Source organism: Bos indicus x Bos taurus, chromosome 21 (assembly GCF_003369695.1).
Source record: "Bos indicus x Bos taurus breed Angus x Brahman F1 hybrid chromosome 21, Bos_hybrid_MaternalHap_v2.0, whole genome shotgun sequence".
Lineage (NCBI taxonomy): Eukaryota > Metazoa > Chordata > Mammalia > Artiodactyla > Bovidae > Bos > Bos indicus x Bos taurus.
Genome location: NC_040096.1, coordinates 20,720,284 through 20,742,785, shown reverse-complemented (window position 1 = coordinate 20,742,785; position 22,502 = coordinate 20,720,284). Strand labels below are relative to the sequence as shown.

The 22,502-nt window shown below is 47.6% G+C and overlaps 1 protein-coding gene across 1 annotated transcript in view; it reads right to left on the bottom strand.

Annotated features, from left to right (window-relative positions):
- Nucleotides 1-3,269: 3,269 nt before the first annotated feature.
- ABHD2 (abhydrolase domain containing 2) overlaps nt 3,270-22,502 on the bottom strand; it is a 114,146-nt gene continuing 94,913 nt past the window's right edge. The window contains exons 7-11 of the mRNA XM_027521700.1: nt 18,658-18,750; nt 15,360-15,470; nt 13,434-13,503; nt 11,805-11,889; nt 3,270-9,643 (exon numbers count right to left, since the gene is read on the bottom strand). Coding sequence (XP_027377501.1) covers nt 9,447-9,643; nt 11,805-11,889; nt 13,434-13,503; nt 15,360-15,470; nt 18,658-18,750 — 556 coding nt within the window. The 3' untranslated portion in view covers nt 3,270-9,446. The remainder of the gene's footprint in view (nt 9,644-11,804; nt 11,890-13,433; nt 13,504-15,359; nt 15,471-18,657; nt 18,751-22,502) is intronic.

Here is a 22,502-nt window from a genome sequence, read left to right as displayed (position 1 = left end):
TGTTGGTAGAAGCCGGGAGAGGATGAGGCTGAGCTGAAAAGGTGAAAGGAATGAGCTTTGTTAAAGCTTTCAAGCTACACTTACAATTGTTTTGCAGAGGAGTTGTCTCCCAGATTTGAGGAAAACCCTGGCTGATTCCTCTTGGATGACTCCCTTCTTCCCCCGGGTCCCTTATTGCCAGAGCCCTCCTCGCCCCACCCTCTGATTTGTGGGCGCTCTAATTTACAAAGGAAATCAGGATATGGAAAACACTGCAGGCAGAAGTTCTTGGGGGCAGCTTTGGTTCTTCAGTTTAGTTCAGTTCAGTCGCTCAGTTGTGTCCGACTGTGATCCCATGGACTGCAGCACGCCAGCCTTCCCTGTCCATCACCAACTCCTGGAGCTTGTTCAAACTCATGTCCATCAAGTCGGTGATGCCATCCAACCACCTCATCCTTTGTCATCCCCTTCTCCTCCTGCTTTCAGTCTTTCCCAGCATCAGGGTCTTTTCAAATGAGTCAGTTCTTCACATCAGGTGGCCAAAGTATTGCAGTTTCAGCTTCAGCATCAGTCTTTCCAATGAGCACCCAGGACTGATTTCCTTTAGGATTGACTGGTGAGATCTCCTTGCAGTCCAAGGGACTCTCAAGAGTCTTCTCCAGCACCACAGTTCAAAAGCATCAATTCTTCGGTGCTCAGCTTTCTTTATGATGCAACTCTCCATACATGACATTTGGTTCTCACATCCATACATTTGGTTCTTACTCAAATCCAAATGGGATGCTGGGGTCCCCGCTAAAGTCAGCATGGCTGGAGACTTAGCTTAAGAATGGTTTGACAAAAAAGCCCCAAGGGTTTTCTGAGGAAGTCGGTTCTGACTGTGGGCTGCCACCGCCCCCTGCTGGCCATGCCCTGATACTGCTCCTCCATGTCCATGGATGTCCGTGGCAGTCCTGGGCAGGGGCAGTCTGAGCCAGACCTTGCCAGGAAGGTGGTGCTGCCTTTGGGAGTAGGTGCCTGAAGATCATGAATGTTAATGTTAAAATCTGATGTGCTCAGTTTCCCAAATTCTGAGCTGCCTGGATATGCTGGATTCCTGCAAGTGACTACCACCCCCCTCATTCATGAGAAAATTAGAGGGACAATAAAATACTCTTGAAAGCCACCAAATATGGGAAAGGGGATAACAAAACATGACTTTCATTACAACCATTTGCTGCTCAGAACACCTTCCTTCCGGAGACATCTGGGATGAGGCAGGGATTCTGCACACGAAAGTAATTTGAGCCAAGCAAAAGTTGGGAGGGCTTCCCAGGTGGCTCAGTGGGTAAAGAATCCGCCTGCCAATGCAGGAGTCGCAGGAAACTACGGGTTCCATCCCTGGGTCAGGAAGATCCCATGGAGGAGGAAATGGCAACCCACTCCAGTATTCTTGCCTGGAGAATCCCGTGGACAAAGGAGCCTGGCGGGCTACAGTCCACAGGGTTGCAGAGTTGGATATGGCTGAACACAGCACAACAGCAAAGTTGGGAGGTCACAGTGACGCATCACATGGCCTTTTGGGGAAATACTGTTTGCAGATGGAAGCATTTGTTAAGGTGTGGGTGGAGGTCTCAGTAATGAAATGGGCCATCAGCTTCAAAGAATCTCTGAGCAAGACTAGCCACTTCTTAGATTCTCGAGTTTACCTAAGGGATGCTGCAGGAGGCTAATGCTGCCGGGTGTCCTGGCAGAGTCTTCCTGGAAGAGGGATGCCTGGGTCTTAAGTTAATCTGAGAAAGCTGAGGAGTCACCTTCAGGGTGAATTGGACCACCTTTTATAATACTTTTCATTGTGGGTGTGGCTCTGGTGTTGAGGAAGCTTTTAGCAGTACAGGGTGGAGAAGGCAATGGCACCCCACTCCAGTACTCTTGCCTCGAAAATCCCATGGATGGAGGAGCCTGGTAGGCTGCAATCCATGGGGTCGCTAAGAGTCGGACACGACTGAGCGACTTCACTTTCACTTTCCACTTTCATGTATTGGAGAAGGAAATGGCAACCCACTCCAGTGTTCTTGCCTGGAGAATCCCAGGGACGGTGGAGCCTGGTGGGCTGCCGTCTATGGGGTTGCAGAGTCGGACACGACTGAAGCAACTTAGCAGCAGCAGCAGCAGCAGTGCGGGGAGGGGAAGCTCACAGGATACCCGGGAGCCTTCCTGCTCAAAGTGTGGCCCCAGGAGGGGATGTCTGCTCCACTTGGGAGCTTGCTAGTGATGCAGAATCTTAGTTCCCCCTACCCCAGATCTGTTGGATCATGGTCTGCATTTTAACAAGATCCTTAGGGGAATGCACATAACCAATCAGAGCTTCCAAGGCAGGGGTTTGCAACCTCCTTGCTGATTGATTCTCCTGGGAAGCTTGATGACTTGCTCAGTTGTGTCCAACTCTTTGCAACCCCATGGGTTGCATGGGCTATAGCCCACGGGGATCCTCTGTCTGTGAGCATTCTTAGATCTTGCTGATGTATGTCCCCCAAAACCAACTCACCTCTCCCCACTTAGTTTGTCAAAGGCTTTGCAAGACCAAGGAAGGAAGAAGATTAAGTGCAAGGTCCTTGGGGTGGGGGAGCATGGACCACCACAACCCTTCTGGCTGGGCCAGTACTTGGCCCTGGGAGACCCTTCGCTTGGATTCAGACAGATATAAAGAAGAAAACACCACTATTACTCAGCCAACCCAATATAATCTTAATTTAGGTCATGTTCACCTGGTCTTTCCAAAGAACACTATCAGAAAAGCTTGTGAATCATGTGTGACAACTACCACTTTGACATCTCTTACATTCTGTCTACGTGGTTCACTTTATAGAGCAAGTGTTTAAAATGCTGATTATCTCACTCTTCCCAGGCCTTGGCTGTCTTCCCAGAGAGGATGGGCTTGTAAAGACACCTGTGGGCTGGTCATTTCTTCGGTATTTGCAAGGCTGGGTTAAAGTCAATTGTGATGAGAATTTGGTATTTTGCCCACTTCTTTCAAGCTCGTGCTTTGGTGAAGACATGGGAAGAATCCTTTTATTTATTTTTTAAAAACTTATTTTAATTAATTAATTAGGCTGTGCCAGGTCTTAGTTGCAGCATGCAGGGTCTTCTAGTTGCAGTGTGTGGGGGCTAGTTCCCTGACCAGGGACTGAACCTGGGCCCCCTGCATTGGTAGGGTTGAGTCTTAGCCCACTGAACCACCAGGCAAGCCCAAGAAGAATTCTTTTATTCACAGACAGAAAATCTCCATTACAAATGACTGCACAGCCAGGTCACATTTTTAGTCTTTTTTATTTTTTTTTAAGTAAAGAAATTCCATTGAATCAAAGATAACAAAATTACAGCTTTTGTTTGTAATGATCTTTGTTTACCACCACACAGAATCAAAACAGAACCAAAAGTAATTTATGAGAACATAAAATGATCAAGGACACCACTGTTTAGTATAATTTCTTAATAAAGGTAAATATCCTCATATTTAGAAAAAATTGCATTGCTAGTTGCAAATCTTAAACACCTCAGTGCTGGAGGATCCTATATCTTGCCCCCACCCCCGCCCCCAAATCCAGCAGCACAGAGGCCTTCAGAACACAAACTCAAAAATACATTATTTTCAGGGCAGCATTTGAAGTTTCAGAAAATTAACAACAACAACAAAACAAACAAAGAAACCAAACTCAAACAAAACAGGAATTTAGGAATGTGTAAGTGATGGTTCTCAAAAATCAACCTGGAAGCACACCTTGCCAACAGAAAGAAAGTGGTTCATGGGAGTCTAACCAGGAAAGGGGGGAGATGCAAACTGGCCCCCCACCCCCCACCCCCCAGCCCCTGGTGTCACTAAGGCAGCTGCAGTGGCAGAAATCAGAAGCTCAGGTACAGTGAAGGTCTTCCTGAGGCGGTGGGCAAGACCCAGATCGTCTGAGACTGGTGTGGAGAAGAGGGGACAGGAGTCTACAAGGACTTGTGCTTTAGGAAGACTAAAGAGGCCCAAAGCAAAAACCAAAGGAAACCTAGCTCCCACGCCTGCCCGGGAACTCGGCCCGCCCCCCACAAACAGCCCGGGAAGGAGGTGACTGGCGCCGGGACTGCGGGCACAGCCATCGTGCTAGGGGACTGTTGGCCACGGCACGTGGGTGGCCTGGAAGGAGAATGCCCCACGGCAATGAAGGGTACTTCTGCAGGTGCTATATAGGTGGTCAGTCCCTAACTTGCGGCAATGGGTTTCTTGGCTAATGGGGACACCAGGAGGGAGGGAAGGCAGGTTATAGGCTTTGTTACTAATTGACAGGAGTTGAGTTAAAAAGACAATCCAGCGGTTCGAAATTAACTTCAGCTTACTCATTTGAGATAGATGAATGTTTTATCCACATACATGCTGGGGAAAACATGGTTCAGAAAACATGATGTGTTGGGAAGGAGGGGCTGGCTCCTTCAAAAGGGGCAGCTGTCCACTGTCCTGGGGTCTGAGAACTGCTGCTGAGCCAGGCTCTGCAGCCTGCCTCTAAGGGCCACTTGAGGGGCTGGGGGTGTTTGGGCTACAGCGGCCGAGGCAGCAGGAGCAGAGAACAAAGAGGAAGCAGCTTCAGTTTTGGACAGCATTCCAGTTCTCACTGCCTGCTCCCCTTCAAATACAATTTGGCAAAAGCTATCTTAGTATGTGAAGGGGGTTGGTGGTGGCTATTTTCTTCTGTATTTTTTTGGCCATGCTTGCAGTATGCAGGATGTTAGCTCCCCAACCAGGGACTGAACCTTGCCCCTTGTACTGGGAGTGCGGAGTCTTAATGTGGACCACCAGGGAATTCGCGGGGGCGGGGCGGGGTGGGGGACATTTTCCTCTGCTTTGATAACATGTGGAGAAGAACACCTTTCCCTCAATTGCTTGGCCACTAAATGCCACACGCAGGCTTTTGCCACTTTTCATGGCTTTTGGAAGTATCCAAGTAGTCTTTGAACTACAGAGTGAGGCCAAGAAGGAAGAAAGACATCAGAGACATCAGGTGTTTGGCCAGTTCCAGACTGCTCTTAATTGTCAAGGGGTGGGAGGTGCCTAATGTAACATTCTCTGGTTTTGCTGTGGCTTTGTTGCAGACTAATACAGCAGGAGAATTTCAATTCTGCAGCCAAATAGCTTTGTCCTACCAGGGGATATTCTAGAGGCAAGTTAAGGCTTTCTGGGCAAAGAAAAATGATTCCAGCTGATATTGTGAGCGGACGCTGCAGCAAAATGCTTAATATGATAACTCTCCTGTCCTACCTCAGAGGACAAAGACCAGAGTTCTTTGAACTCAAGGTGATGTTTCAGTGATCTTCAGCGCTAAGTCAGAATCAGTGCCATGGGAAAAAGAAAAGCCCTTCAGAGCTCAGACATCTGCTAGCCTGGCAAACACAAACAAGAACACGTGTATTGCTTCCCAGGCGCTGGCAAAATGGATCATGAGCCACACAGTGACAAAGAGAGCTCTCATTCAGATGCCAGACAGACAAACTCGACTATCCAGAAATCTCAGCTCTAATGAAGGCTGCAGTTTGAGAATGGAAGTCTGAGCAGGAAGGATTCCTGCCCTGGGAACGGTCAATGCTTGCCCAAGTCTCACAGAATGAAGGGGATATTCGCTTTGTTCCAACGGTCAGCACCTGTCCCCGTCATGAGACCGCCCTCGGCACAGAAAGGCTACTGGGAGGACAATGGAGGCTCTGAAGAGAAGCTAGTTAGGGACACGGGGCTTGGGGCAAAATCAAGGTTCTTCACCAGCAAAGGCTGAATGCAGTAGCTCACTCTCTCTCTCCAAGTCCCCTCAAGACAAGCCCGAAGCCTTGACTTATCTGTGTCCACTTACAAGGGCTGTAGAAGGCCAGTTGGGAATGTTCTGGCAAAGGATGTGTAAACAGGTGAAATGGACTTGGAGATGGTCTAAGGTGAGGTAACCGAGGCTTAGAGAGGGGAAGAGATTGCCCACAGACCAGTGTGATTTAGACAGGAGAAGAATCCAAGTGTCCAGGACCCTGGGACATTAACACCAAGTCAGGAGAGGGTGCTCCCCTGGCAGGTATATTCCCATTCTAAGGTATGTGGGAAATGCTTGCAGGAGGTTCAAGGAATACAGTGACAACAAATAACTTTCTGTCTTCATTCTGCCCTGGAATCATTGGTACAGACTCACATCAGAGAAGGTAAGAGGTTTTCTTTAAGACTGTTAAACTTGCTACTGATATAAGTGCATCAAGAAGACTTGAGACCATTTTTCAAGTCAGATAATCCTAACTTGGGCTTCCCAGGTGGCTCAGTCGTAGAGACTTCACCTGCCAATGCAAGAGACACAGGAGACGAGGTCTTGATCCTGGGTCAGAAAGATCCTGTTGAGGAGGAAATGGCAACCCACTCCAGTATTCTTGCCCGGGAAATCCCATGGACAAAGGAGCCTGGCGGGCTATAGTCCATTGGGTCGCAAAGAGTCAGATAGGACTGAGTGACTGAACATGCACAATCCTAACTTGACTGGGATCAGTTACTCACTGTTGTCTTCAAAACTGTTTACAGAGGCAGGGAGAAAAACTTGGAAAAATGTTGCTAGAAGCCTGTTTGGTTTTTTAACATGTTCTTCCAGCAACAGAATTATCTAGGCCATTACAATTTATGTCCTTAACCTGATTTTAAAATATAATATGCAAACACTCTGAAAATTCAGCCTTGTGTTAACCCCAAGAGGACCTCAGGAGCAAGAAGAGCCGCCACATTATCATCAGAAATGAACAGAAAAGCCAGGCAAGCGGGAGGGAGGAAAAAGCTGACCGACATATAAAGTGCTGCTCCCTTGTTTATTAGGCTTGAATGCCTCTGTGCTCCCATTCAGAAACAAACAACAATTTTCCTGTAAGACGGCCACAGTTACACTCTCATTTCCATGCATGAGAGCCTGAAGCTTGAACAAAGGGCCTCAGTTGATTTCATGTGAGCTAAAAAGTGCCATTCAGAGTCACACGCTAAAAAGACTTCAGCTGTGCATGGCGCCCCACGGTCCTGTGGGGTAAAATCCGGTTGTCCAGCAACAAAGGGAATGCTCTGAGCCCTGCCTCTCCTCCGTGGGTCAACAGAACTGCCGGGCACACCAGGCTCCAGACTCCTGTCCCTGTCTCCGCCAAGTGTATGACAACCGGACTGTTTTCTCCTCCTGAATGGAGCTGGTACCTGGCTGCTATATAGTTGGAACAGATCAAGGGACGTGTCCTAAGGCAAATGAAAAGGAGCCTCTTGCTTCCTGGGATGGTGATTCAGCCCCGTTAGGTTATTGCTTCGTTTATCTGATTTCACAAAAAGTCTTGAGACAGGAAGGTAGGAGCAGGAAATATGACTGTGAATTTTCTCGATTACAGCTGTGGTTGCAGGTTGGAGGAAAAAGTAACAGAGGGGGAAAAGACGAGCTTCCAAATCGAGGGGCAGAAGATAAAGTGCCGATCTGTGCTAAAAGCACGTGAATGAGATATGCACTTGAAAAATAACAACCTGGGGGGAAAGTCATGATGATGAATTTGTGTGTGTGTGTGTGTGAGAGAGAGAGAAACCAAAGCCAAGTTGAGACCAGAGAAACCTCAGTCTCTTCAGATAACAGTGGTCTTTGATGTTACCATTTAGGATAAGCTGGTGATTGTCAGAAAACAACACATGACTCACGTGACTAGGACCGAGGCTCAAACTATAACCACCTGTGACCAAGAGGGTCCGCGCCCAGGCCCTCACATGGCTCCCTTTACCCCTTAAATATCTGCACACGGATCCATTATCAATACTCCTGTCTGTCCTAGAGCAAAGTAGAAGAAGCAGGGGAAATAATAATTTTAAGTATCTAGGTCATTTCACTCATAATTCTGTTCAGTTCCAGATAGCAACTGCTGATTATTTCAAAGTGCAGGGTTTTTAGATATTCAAGTACCACAGGATTGGAGGAAAGGAGTACTTGAAACACAGCGTGGGCTTTTCATTTGAGAAGACACACTCTTGAAAGACCTATCCAATAGCCTACGGACATAAGTTATTCAACTAAAAATCCGGTTTCCAAAATCACACCCTCTTCAGTTGAAAAGCGATTTCTCCAAACTCAGATCCAACCTTTGAACTGTTTGGTATCAAAAGCCAGAGTTAGAGAGAACTGGGTTAAAAAAAACGGCAACCCACTCCAGTATTCATGCCTGGAAAATCCCATGGACCGAGGAGCCTGGTGGGCTACAATCCATGGGGTCGCAAAGAGTCGGACACGACTGAGCGACTTCTGTGTGTGGGCTAAAAAAATAAAATGAGTACTTTAAAAAACAAAACCAAACCACTTTATATGAAATGAGGGACAGGAAAAAGAAAAAAAAGAAAGGCAAATGATGATATCGACATGCTTAGAATAGCTCCCGGGCTCCCCTGGAGAGGAGTTCTCTCAAACCTCAGTAAACTGAGTTTGTCATTGAACTTTAGAACTGGTAGTGATCTCGGCAATCTGCCTGGTCCAGCCGCTCCTGCATTTTACAGGTGAAGAAAGAAAAGTTCAAAGGGACTTGTCCAGGGTCATATAGCCAATGAGAGGCAGAGGCAGGCCTGAAGTCTCCATCACCAGCCCAGGCCCGTGCTGAAACTGCTCATGGCTATCACATCAAGGCAGGTGCACATGACAGGCACTGCTGCTTCAGAGGCTCCTGGGAGCTACGAGATACCATGAGCTACCAAGACGTTTCTAATTCACAGGCTCCGCACCATTGGGTTTCTCGAATTTGCCTGGTGATAAGGATCACCTGGGGCACTTGTCAAAAATTAAAATCCCAGGCCCCTTCCCAGCCCCACAGAAACACCTCCAAGGGGAAGGACGTGGGAGGCTGAATTTGTAATAAGCGCCCCAGGTAACTCTCATCGTCAGGAATGCGTAAGGAAAAAAGTTGGCTTCTGACTCAAGGGAATTTTGTCATGTAAGAGACCACACTCTCAGCAGGGGGGGCCCAGGGCCCCAGGCCCCCAAGAACTGTAGCTACAGCACTGGCTCTATTTAGGGTCTACATCCAGGACACATACAACTGCCACAGCGTAACATCCATCCTTCCCTGCTCTTGGGGAAAATTTGATTGGCAAAGCAAAACTGCTATTCAGACACGCTTTTTAATAGGGAAACTAGATGTAATTGGCTTGAAAGCAATCCGATGCTGACACCGGACAGCAGGGTGAGAACCCTGTCGCTTGTCACCATGGCTAACAAATGCAATGGACAAAACCAGTAACTAAGCACAAAAATAGCCTGGAGCTCCCAGGGACCACCACCCACTTCAGGTCGCATGTGTGTCTGGTGGGTGGTCCCCGTTGATGGTGTGAGGTCAGATCCAGGTCGCTGAGGGAGATGGGAGACCTGAAAACAGCCAGTGAGGGATGAGAGTTCCAGAGGAGGGCGGCTGGAGCACGCCAGAGTCCGGGGAGCGCCTCACTCCAGGTCAGCCTCCACCAGCTCCGTGTCAGAGCATTGCGACTTGTTGCGTTCCCACTGGCAGATGGCGTTGGCGTACTCCACCACCAGCTTATCCATCCACGTCAGGGGCTCGGGGAACAGCACGGAGCCCTCAAAGAAGCCCAAGTGGCCCCCGTGCAGGGGCAGCACAAACATGACATTCTCCCGTTTCTCTGCAGGAGAAAGGCGGCTGAGTGAGTCACTGTCCTCTGACCGGCTCCGGGGCTGGAGGTGGGAGGGCGAGCTGGCCAGGGTGGCCCAGGCTTGCCCCAAGGGTGCAGGTGTCCCCCTCTAAGTGGGCATCTGATCTCCACCCCCTCCGCCTCGTTCACCAGCAGTGGGGGCGGGTGCTAACTTGGTGGGGGCAGGCAAGACGGTGAGATCAAGCAGGTTTGGGAATAGCAGCTTAGCTTTGGAGCAGAATGGGTACTGGCTTAGGTTTAGTTGCTCAGTTTTGTCCAACTCTTGTGACCTCATGTACCGTAGCCCAGCAGGCTCCTCTGTCCATGGGATTCTCCAGGCAAGAATACTCGAGTGGGTTGCCTTTTAGGACATCCTTAGAACTCTAAGTGGTTCTCAAACTTGGCTGCCTATTAGAATCACCTGAATTTTTTTTTTCTTTTTAATAAAGGTCCCTATGTTGCACCCAGACCAGTGAGATTCTGATGTGAGGGCTGGGGTGGGGTGGAACTGGGAGTTGGCAGGTGAAAGAGGGAGGACCCAGGCATTGGTGGTGTTAAAACTCCCAGGTGACTCAACTGTACAGCCAAGTATTGGGGTGGCCAAAAAATTTCATTCGGATTTTTCTGCACCGTCTTACAAATCTGAACAAACTTTCTGGCCAATCCAAATCACCCAGGCAATTGACTTAAAATATAGGTTTGGCTTTAACAGGCCTGGATTTAAGGAGCTGAGACTCTGTGGTTCTCACAAGCTCCCAGGTGATGCTGATGCTACTGGTGGGGCCCAGACTTTGAGGACGGATTCCTAACACACTCTTATTGACCAAAGAACCAGATGAATTCAATGGAGCCAATGATTTTCCACTGCAGAACTTTATCTTGCAAGACTAAAACATAAAGCTGCAAGTTGTGTTAAAAGCTGCCCGAGCTCTCAACCTCACGTGATAAATGGTCATCTGAGAATTACAAACCTGGAGCTTGACTTTATGAGTCCATGTTTAAGCTAGTCCCACATGGGCTAGTAAAGCCATTACTGAAGACATGCAAAAATGTGGAGCCAGGTGCATTCAGGTACCACAAAGAGCATCTGTCTTCCCAGGGGGACGAGCGACAAGGGGCCCCTTGCTGGCTGCTCCAGGCCTTTGAGGCGCTTCCTGGCACCTGCATTTCTGGCTCTGCAGGGCTCTTGTCTGATCCCCTTTATTCTTCCCTTTTGGCTGCTATTTCATCAGTTTCTGTATGACAGCATGAGCGCTGTGGGTGTTACTTTAGATGTGCAGAAGGAAGCCTGTGTCCTCCTGCCGCTGCCAATGTGGCTGTTTCTGTGCAGGGAGCCTGTGGTTTGACAGGCGGTTGACAGGCGACAGCTTTTATCACATAACACACCTGCGACTCATGCATTCGCTCTGAGTGGAGAACAGAGCTCTGTCTGGACATTGGTCCTGTGTCTGTTTGCTGCATTATCTACTCTTTAACTTGGGGTCAGGAGAGAATCAGATGTACCCCTTTCCCTCTGGTTAACACGTGATGTTTATAAGAGGAAACAATCACAGAGGATGGGGCAGGGAGGTCTGGTCCGAGGGATCTGAATGACAATGCACAGTAACTGTGGTTTGTGACCCAAGTATTTCCTCTGCTTCCCTCTTTCTAGTTCTTTCTGTAGCTCCTACCTAGCAAGACATGAGGTCATGCCAGCCTGAAATATGATGGTATTCCCATGAGTGACCTTCTCTACTTTTTCAATGGCTTATATTTTTATCCTCAAAGTGGACAGGGAGGCTGTCTGTCACAAGAGGCAGCAGAACTGACTTTTTTTTTCCTTTTCAGGTCAACGTTTCAAGTCTAAATCTCTCTTTAATTCAAGCTCTCAGACCTAATGGAGTCACATCCCTGAGGCAATAATTTCATAGAATACCAGGGGACTCCCCCAAACTCTGGGTTGTGGTTATAAATGAGGATCCTGTCTCTTGCACCAGGACAGAACATGAAAGGCTCAACACAGGCTCTACCACAGCCCCAGGCCTATCAGACTAGACTAAGTAAGAATACTGCCATAAGACGCTCTGGTGTCCAGGAGATGTCAGCGTGGTGAAGGCGATGTACTGTGGTAGTTTGCTGAGCGGTTGAGAGAGCGGCGGGAAGAAACACTTACCTGAAAGAGATTTTGGAATGGCTAGAAGACTTTCGTGCACTAAGGGGTCATCGGCTGCATTCACCAGCATGAGAGGTACGTAAATCTGAAACAAGGAAATAAAAGCAGGATTAAATGATCAATTCTCTTTTTTTAGATCCCGTTGATCCAAGGCTGAAATACACTACTGGACATGTTTCCGAAGCAAAGGGAAGAGGGTCGGTGCTTAGTCTGCTGAACTAATGGACTGAGGATGCCTGTGCTCCCTGGCAGTGGCCGCTGGGATTGCAGCCCTGGCAGGCACGCACAGGCACATACAGGTGCGCACAGGCACGCACAGGCACATACAGGCACGCACAGGAGCCATGCTTGGTGTCCTAGGTGACCCACGTGCTCTGATGGAGCAAGGCTCAGGACTACAATACTCGCCGGCAACGTATTTCTGATCCTCTTCACAGTGTCTCAGATTAGCCGTATCTTTCAGAAAAACGACTTTACAGAGTTATGTACATGGTCATCCAATTTATGTTGTGGGGAGAAAGAAAGGAGTCTGCTTCACTGCAGACAAAGGAGCCTTTCTAGAAGAATCTGAGGAAGGAAAACAGGAGCAAGCTGGTAGATCTTGGGAGGCTCTTGGCAGCTGTGCGTTCAACATCCACTTTAGCAAAACAGCCAGTAGTGTCCTTTTTCTTCTTAGCGGAGATGGTGTTGATGGGGGTGCTCAGATATTACTGAACAGCCATGCTCAGGAAGTGTGACAACTGGCTGCCTAAGCTGGAGGCCCTGACATTGGCTCTGGACAGTTCCACATTTCTGTAATGGCTTAAATGAAGACATGAAAAGCCTAGATGATGATGCTAAAGTATGCAGGGTGGCTGACATGACATGATGGCAGAGCTGCCATTCACAATGATCTGCTTTAGCGGGGGGAGTGGTGGGCCAGACTAACAGGTGGACATTGACAGGGATAAATGGGAAGTCCTGTGTTTGAGTAAAAAGAGCAGTTGATCAAAGACAGAAAGGGAGACACTGGTTTGGTGGGGATTCAGGTTAAAAAAAAGCATAGTGGTTATGATCGGCCACAAGCTTGATTTATCACACACAAAGTTCATCATCGCTGCTGACAACTCCATTAATATAAACCAATCCACTTCGACCAAAGACATGCTTCTCTACCATTTGGATACAGAAAGACATCTGCTTTGCTCTGTGCTTGCCAGATCAAGGCAGGAATTTTGAATTCAGTCCTGGGCACCACACCGATGAAAGACACAATGACCCAAAAGAGTCTAGGATTGTAAGAAATCTACATGGGCTTCCTATGAGGAACCACAGTAGGAACCAGGCTGGATGAAACTATCAAAGGAGGACTTATGAAAAAAACGGATGTGGCAGTGACTTTAAGGGCTTTCACACAGACTGGGGAGCAGACTGGACTAAGGGACAGCTCTGGGGTTACTACTCAGAGGTCACAGAGGGGCAGGGCTTTATTCGATAATAAACTCAAGTCAACAACTACAGTGGATGGAGCCAGATGCCAGCTGAACTTCCACCAGGGAAGCTGAGGAGGGAGACTTGTTATACAGTGGGTGGAGCTGGGTGGGGTGATGCTAATTCTGAGATGTCGCTCTCTGAGTTGTGGCCACTCACCCTGTGCAGGTATCTCATGCAGCTTTCTTCCTCGTAATATTCCTTCAGGGAGTTGTAGCCGTGAAACTTCCTGGAACACACACACACAAGAAAAAGAAAAAACAACACTTGGAATAAGACTGGAATGCTGAGTTGATATATTACTGTGCAGGTTCCCACACTAACACATCATATCAGAGAATATACACAGGTACCAGAGTTAGGGGTTAAGAACACCCGGCTATGGCATCTGGGTTCAAATTCTGGTTCTGTCACTTACTAGGTAAGCTTACACAAAGGGCTTAACCTCTCTGAGCTTCTCTTCTGTAAGTGAAAGTTGCTTAGTCATGTCTGACTCTCTTTGACCTCATGGACTGTATAGCCCATGGAATTCTCTAGGCCAGAATACTGAAGTGGGTAGCCTTTCCCTTCTCCAGGGGCTCTTCCCAACCCAGGGATCGAACCCAGGTCTCCTGCATTGTAGGTGGATTCTTTACCAGCTGAGCCACAAGAGAAGCCCTCTCCTCTGTAAAATGGAGCTAAAGAGAGCAGCTTCTTCCTAAACACTCTCTTTTGGACTTAGAAGATGAATGAAATTTATGTAATATTTTTTTCCCTCATTAGTATGGTGTCTGAAAAGTGAAAGTGTTAGTTCCTTAGACATGTCCAACTTCTTTGCGACCCCAAGGACTATAGCCTGCTAGGCTCCTCTGTCCATGGGATTCTCTAGGCAAGAATACTGAAGTGGGTAGCCATTCTCTTCTCCAAGAGATCTTACCAATTGAGGAATTAAACCCTGGTCTCCTGCATTGCAGGCATACTCTTTACTGTCTGGGCCACAACGGAAGCCCCAGGACAGTGTCTGCACCACAGTAAAGCTGCATGCCCTGTGGTAGGTGAGCGTTGTGGTAGGTGAGCGTGGGTATAATTCATTCTTGCCTGTTGAACATACCAGCAATTTCCATTTCCTCTGAGTAACTGGGCATATTCACGGGCATATTTCAAAGTTACTTGGTATAAGAAGGCTACTAAAACCTCATAAGGAAGGTAAGTACAGATCCCATGCCCTCAGGTTAATATCTGTCTATTTGGATGAACTTTAGGCCACATCTGAAGGTATCAAATAATCATTAAACAAAAAGGATGATGCTTTTAGAAGAGATTGATGAGGTCAGAGATCAGCTTTACCTTTCCAGGTGAGGCTAACCTCAATCAGAAACCACTGGTGCCAGAAAAGAGGACACTGTCAAAGGGGTGACCTCAGGTGCCTGGAGAGGGTGGGGCAGGAAAGGGTCCCTGAGCGAAGTGGGCGAGGTTTGGTTTTACACTCAGAGAGAAGTGTCTTCGTGCCCCTAAAGGAAGAGGCTCTGTCCATTTTTCTTGCAACACCCAGCTCTCTTGGTTTACTTTTGGTTTTTCTACTTTGGATAGAGACGTGGGCAGGTACAAGTACAGGAAATATTTCCTTCTCCTTTACTCCATTGCCACATGCAGTTTGTGTGACATCTGATCTCCATGCCAGAGTTGAGGACTATGGACAACTAGGGCGCACACACCCCAGCTCCCCTGTTCACGCTCAGCCGGGCAAGGCAGGAATGCAGAATGAGTGCTCAGAGCACCTTCCTGTTTTTTAAGAGACATTAGAAATTTGGATTTCTCTGTGAAATCTTCAGGGTTTTTAAAAAAACTTTTTGGCCATGCTGCACGGCATGTGGGATCTTAGTTCCCTGAACAGGAATTGAACCTGAGGTGGCCCCTGCAGTGGAAACCAGAATATTAACCACTGGACCATCAGTGAAGTCCTGAAATCTTCAGTTTTTAAATGGTGGGCATTAAAAACAAACGAACAAACCCTTAATACCAAAGTGTGCAGAGGAAAGCCCTGGTGCCGGGCAGTGCTGGCCCGCCACCTCCCGCCTGGCACCCCACCCCGGGCCGTGGGCACACCTCATCACGTTGTCGTCAATCTGCATCAGAGATGTGGCTGTGTAGAGGCGGCTCAAGTCTGTGTCCTCCAGGCTCTGGGGTTTCTTCACATGGTCTCCAAAAAGAGCTTGCCTAGAAGGGGATGGAAAGCAAAAGGAATGAGAAGTAGATGTTAAATCAGCACACTGTACAATGAAATAGCTTACCGTTTTGTCACTTATACATCTGTAAAGCTGAAAAAAAAAAAAGTTTTTTAAAGCACATGATAAACAACCACGGCTGAGCCTGCTTCCTGGCCCAGAGGTACGCCAGGAGAGAGTCTGTGACAAAGCAGATGTGGATAACTTAGAAATAAATCCCTTCAGCCGTTGGAATGTCCCAGAGCATGAGCTTGTTGACTTTTGAAGACCCGGAGAGCGATGGATATCAAGACCTTATTTTCCTTGTGAGGGGCAGCTAGACAAACTAAGGACTACGCTTCAGCCTAGATGACTATTTCAAAATTGGCCCTGCAGAGAGATCTCAGGATGGGCTGTGTGGCCTGGGGTAGGCTGTCAGCCAACCAAAGGCAGGGGTGGGGGCGCTTACTCTAAAGTTGGGGGGCCCCCAACTTTACACTGGTATTGCCACTGCTCTCTTCGGCAGAACCTTTTTCCCTTTGTGAGCTCTTCGTGCCACTTCACAAGGAAGATAATGATTAACCCATTCAGCACTTGGGCAAATCAACCACTTTCCAATATGTTAGCTAAGTGGCTAAGACTCCATGCTCCCAGTGGCAGGGGCCCAGATTCGATCCCAGGTCAGGGAATTAGATCCCACAGGCCAAAATGAGAAGATCCTGCATGCCACAACTAAAACCCAGTGCAGCCAAATAAGTAAACAAAAATAAACATTAAAAAATTTTCCCCATCAAACATTCATCTCACAGTTTATTTTTTATATAAAAAGCTAACGTATACTCCAAAGTGGAGGACAGGGGAGCCTGGCGTGCTGCAGTCCATGAGGTGCAGAGAGTATGACATGACTTAGCGACTGAACAACAACAACATATCGGAAGACTAATCATTTCTAGTTAAGAAAATGATCCATCTAGAGAGGGTGAGCGTAAAGCCAGAGGTCATAGTGAATACATTTAGATGTCCATTGCCAGCGAAAGCTGTCCCTCACACAGCTCAAGGAAGACTGACGAAGTTTGTTTTGAGGTTTGGCCCCACAGTGGGAAAAATTCATTATAGAAACTAAATGTTCTGGTAGCCAGTCACCACCTCTTCCAAAGGAAAGGAACCAACTTCTTAAAAAAAAAAAAAAAAAAATTTTTTTTTTTTTTCAAAAGAGAATTAGGAAGATCATATACTTAAAGGATAGAATTCCCAATTTAAAGTGTGTCCCGATAAAACTAGAAAAAAATTTTAAGAAAGGAAAGATGATGCTGGTGGGGAAAACAAAAAATTCTAATGAAGAGTCCTGAAAATTTCGAGATGTTTGACTTTCTGTGGTAAGTTTAAAAAAAAACATTTAAATACACTGAGAGCACATTCAAAGGACTCTCCCAATTTGTTAAGAATTACATGATGGCCTTTCTGGACTCATTAATTAATGGCAAGACTGAGCCCAGCAGCAAAACAAACGTTCCCTGGGAGGAGCTCACTGTCCACCCCAGAGGTGTGGAAAGCCAGACGGAGGCCTGGACTTGGGGTCTGATGGGCTGCTTTCACCCCTTGCGTATCTTCAGCAAACCCCTGGATCCATCCAAACCTCAGCTGAGCCACACCCGACTCGGAGCCCGGCACACAACTGATGCTCACACACCACGAGCTGAGCGGAAGGCCAGCCTGGGGCACGTTCGTCTCCAAAGGTCTCCACCCGCCCAGCACCACAGCCTGGGGACGCACCCGGCTGCCTGGCTGCCCAGGGGCCTGTGAGCACCACGCCAGCCCTGACGCCATAGGAACCCCACCCACAGGAAGCCCAGTGGGGTGCCTGGCTGGCTGGACAGTACAACATTTTCTTTTAACTGCTGAGAAAAAGAGAATAAGAAACTGATCATTCAGACCAGATTGCTTTTCCTAGGATGGCCTCAGAACCCCGCTTTGGGTACCTCTTTGAGTGCCCATTTGTGTACCAGGCTCTGAGTGAATCAAAACATGCCCGAGCCCTCCCGTGCTTTCCTGTTTGGTTCATGGATGCAGGATTCACACTCGGGGAGAAACAACAGAAAAACAACTAGTGGGAAGGAGCCGGCTTCACGGAGGTGGAGATCAGAGATGGACCTAAAAGGCGTGCGCTGGGTTTGGACAAGCAGAGGTGATGGGAAGAGGGTCGGGAGAGGCCAGGGGGCACGGGGGTCTCTGAGTGGCCCGCTCCAGCTGGAGGGGGAGGGAGGCATGTGGGGGAAGGGGGAGAACCCATTCGGCCAAGGACAGTCACAGTGATGAAATCATCACTAATATTCCTTGAGTGCTACTGCCAGCCAGGGGCTGCTCTCAGCACTTGTTAGGGGCTAACGCACCAAAGCACTCTGAGCATGAGATGGGCAGGCAGGGTGTGGAGAGTGTGGACACCATGCTTGGCGCCAGTGGTGGGATCCCCGTCCCACTGCTGCTTGATCAGAACCCCAAGAGCTAGCAGAGAACGATTCTGGGTTCCCCCAAGCACAAAAGCCTCCTAAAGAGAAACATTCCTCTACAGTGACAAGCCACCCTCAGGATGGCCCTCATTTTTTTGTTTAATAATTAACTTTGCTTTTTTAAAATTAAAAATTAAAAAAATTTGGGGGGCTGCATGTGGAATCTTAGTTCCCCGACCAGGGATTGAACTTGTGTCCCCAGCGTTGGAAGCTTGATGGCTTAACCACTGGACCATCAGAGAAGCCCCAGGATGGCCCTCATTTGGGAAAGAATGGTGTGGAAATGGTTTCTCTTCCTTCTTGAATTTTTTGAAAAATATGGAAGCAGTATAGCTTCCATGGTTAATTTGGGAGCTTGGGACAAATTTGTTTCTAACCAAATCACAAAGCAGTCAGCAGAGAATCTGCACCAACCCTGCCTTCTTCTTCTTCTTCTTTTTTATCCTAGAGAAAGAGGAATTTTGGCATTTAGTGAAATAAGCTCAGAAAGGCACTGACTTCCCTGGTGGTCCAGTAGCTAAGACTCCATGTTCCCAAAGCAGGGGCTCTGGGGTTCGATTCCCTGGTTAGGGAACTAGATCCCAAATGCTGCAACTAAAGATCCTGCAGGCTGCAACGAAGACCTGCTGCAGCCAAAAAAAAAAAAAAAACAAAGGTACTGTCTGTCTCCTGAGGGAGGGGAAGGTGCCTCACCGGTGCGAGAGAATGATCTTCTTCATGTTGTCGGCCATGAGGAAGTTGTAGAAGCGCCGGCACTGGTCCCACTGCATGAAGGTCTCCTGGGCCCTGGAAGAGCCACAAGGGAAGGGTGAGAAGCGGGGGTCCGTCCTGGAGTGGAGAGGCTGAGGCTGCGGGGGCAGGAGGCAGAGCTCCTGCCACTGGAGGGGGCTGGCTCCCTCGGTGGGAACCTGGGCTTGAACACGTGGTCCTCAGACTAAGGGCAGAGAGCCACCCGAGCACTAAGTGAGTGAACAATGCTCAATGAGAGGCCCCTGCCCGAAAGGTCTCTGGGGCCACGGGCTTTGCCGGCGACACTCCTGACCCCCTCTTCTGACTCTTAGGTCTTTGTCACAGGACCTGCTTCGATTGTCATTTGAAGGGTTTCTCTCCTTGGCTTTCTACCCTGCAAGCAAGTTTTTCTGGCTTAATAACAGGACCGTGCATAGGGACGGGGTGTGTGGAGAAGATAAGTGTGTGGCAAAACCTAAAAACGCTTCATTTTATCACTTTTGTGCGGAATATGTAAGAAATACAACAAACTAGATAAAACTAAAAAGAAGCAGACTCAGAATAAACTAGTGGTTATCAGTGGGGAGAGGGAAGGGGAATGGGCAATATGGGTGGAAGGGTTATTATGGGATTATACGAAATCATGTGTGTGAAACTTTTAAAATCTTTACTGAGTATAGTTGCTTTACAATGCTGTGTTAGTTTATGCAGTACAACAAGGTGAATCAGCTGTATGTACATATATACACACACTTTTTTAGATTTCCTTCACATTTAGGTCACCACAAGAGCATCGAGTAGAGTTTCCTGTGCTGTTAGAGTAGGGTCTCATTAGTTACCTGTTTTATGCATAGTAGTGTATATGTGTCAATTCCAATCTCCCAATTCCTCCCATTGCCCCTTCCTCTTTTGGTGTCTATAAGTTTGGTTCTCTACATCTGTATCTCTATTTCTACGAATAGGTGATATTCTACGATATTTGTTTTTCTCTTTCTGACTTACTTCAGTCTGTATGACAGTCTCTAGGTCCATCCACATCTCTGCAAATGGCACTTGAAACTTTTTAAATTATAAAGCACTGCTGCTGCTGCTGCTGTCACTTCAGTTGTGTCCGACTCTGTGGGACCCCATAGACGGCAGCCCACCAGGCTCCTCCATCCCTGGGATTCTCCGGGCAAGAATACTGGAGTGGGTTGTCATTTCCTTCTCCAATGCATGCATGCATGCTAAGTCACTTCAGTTGTGTCCGACTCTGTGTGACCCTATGGACTGTAGCCCACCAGGCTCCTCAGTCCACAGCATTCTCCAGGCAAGAATACTGGAGTGGGTTTCCATTTCCTTCACCAGGGGGGTCGCTAGACATGTAATATCCCCACTTCCAGATCAGGAGACCAGGGACTCAGAGAGGTCCCACCACAGAGGTCAGGTATGGCTGAGTGTGACCCAGGCTGGCGTGGCTCAAGCGTCCCTGCTCGGATCACCACCCTGTGCGGCGGGAGGAGACCGCAGGGCCAGCCTCCTCTGCTCACCTCTGCGGCCAGATTTCCCTGCCCACATGTCAGGTGAACAAATACCAGGGTGGTGACTCCCAGGCTGCCATTCAGCCCTCTCCACTCTTTGCTTTCTTCCCTTGGGTGTGAACCCAAACACAGCTGCCATGGCGTCCTTGCTGACCTCCATTCTGCAGATTTCTGAGTCTCAAGGCCTGATTCCACCCTGGGAATGAATCTGGGTATCACTATGCCCACAATGGTCTCATTTCTCAGATGGCCAGAGAGAGGACTCCTGAGAGAAAGGGTGGTTCATAGGTATTAAAAAAACAAAAACAAAAAACAAGGATCAGGTAGATGTATGGCAGAAGCCAACACAATGTCGTAAAGCAATTGTCCTCCAATTAAAAATGAATAAATTTAAATAATGAAAGCAAAAATATTGGCAGTGGCATGATCAAAACAATTTACAAAAGCTTTGATGAAAATGAAAAATATAATCAAAGAAATACAAATAAAACATTTTCAAATATATACACACACACACACACACACACACACATATATATATATGTATATATATATAAACCCAGGGAGTTATAAAAGTTATTTCCCAAAAGCTGTCACACTTCAGTTCTGGCATAGCAAACATTTCCCATAACATCACAGTTAAAAAATAAGAGCTAGTGGGAAGTTAAAAGGGAAAGAGTTGGTGGGTTTAACGGCCTGTGACATGCTCATAAAACACAGGCTAAAGTGTACGGTGAAGACTAACATTGCTTTCAAAAGTCAAAAGGTCATTCCATAAATCCATGGGGGGCTGGAGGCGGCTCCTCAAACACTTCATGAGTAGAAAGGATGGGCCAGATCACCTTAGGCAGGACCCCAGCTAAGGCAGGGCTGTGGGCACCTGCTTCTTGGTCTGTGAGGGTGTCACAGAAGGGTGTCACCCAGTCTGTGAATTGCACCCTGCTGCCAGGGTGGGTCCTTCTTCTCTGATGTTGGACCCAAACAGCCCCTTCCTCAGAAAGTCAATAGTCTAGAAATGAAGAAGTAGTTTTGCCCTCATCCATTTCTCCCTTTGCTGACCTTCCAACTGCTTTTGTTAGTATTACCTTCATATTAGAGGGACAACAGACGTAGGGAAGGGAGGGGGCTCTGATCATAAACCTGGGCTATGAGAAGACGCTTCAGTTCTGTGGGTTTCTTAGTTGAATAACCCCAGAGGTTCAGTTCAGTTCAGTTCAGTTCAGTCACTCAGTTGTGTCCAACTCTTTGCAACTCCCTGTACTACAGCACGCCAGGCTTCCCTGTCCGTAACTAACTCCTGGTGCTTGCTCAAACTCATGTCCATCGAGTTGGTGATGCCACCCAACCATCTCATCCCAACCCAAGAAACCATTCACTGAAAGGCTCTGGGGACTCACGGGGGCCTGGGGCTCAAGGAGGGACGGGGATAAGGACGCTGGGACCAATGCTTCACTCAGTCAACACTGGCCAACAGTGATTCTTGTATCTTTGGTTTATCATTCAATATATTTAAGGGATGTCTTTTATCACCTTTGAGTATAAAATTAAGGGACTGAACTTAATTTTATATTACTTTAATAAAGCATAATCGAGATCAATGTATTACTAAAAAAAAACCCATTCATTTCATCTCTTTAAAAAAAGACCTTCTTCAATACCAGCACCAACAACAAACTGAGAAGAAATAAAAGAGAGGGGAACCTATAGACTAAAAGAAATTGAAGAGACAAATCAATAGATGCCGTGCGTGGACATAATGGGAATTCTGATTCAAAGAAACTGTTAAAAAACTTCTGTGAGACAATCAAGGAAATCTGAACACTGACTACAGACAGGATGATATTAATATTCAGAGTTAATAATCTTTTGGTGTGATGATGATATTGTGATTATGTTTAAGAAAACATTCTTAAAGAGAAAAACAAATATTGTACACTAATGCATATATATGGAATCTAGAAAAATGGTGCTGATGAACCTATTTGCAAGACAGAAACAAGAGACGAAGACATAGGAACCAGATTTGTGGACCCAGCAGGGAAGAAGAGGGGTGGGACGGATTGAGAGAGTAGCACTGAAACATACATTATCATGTGTAAAACGGATAGCTAGTGGGAAGCTGCCAGGGAGCTCAATTCGGTGCTCTGTGACAACCTAGAGGGGCGGTAGGAGGGAGGTTCAAGAGGGAAGGGACGTTGGTACACTTGTGACTGACTCAGGTTTAGTTGTATGGCAGAAACCAACACAATCTTGTGCCGGGAGCCACCACGGGAGATCCCACCCATGACA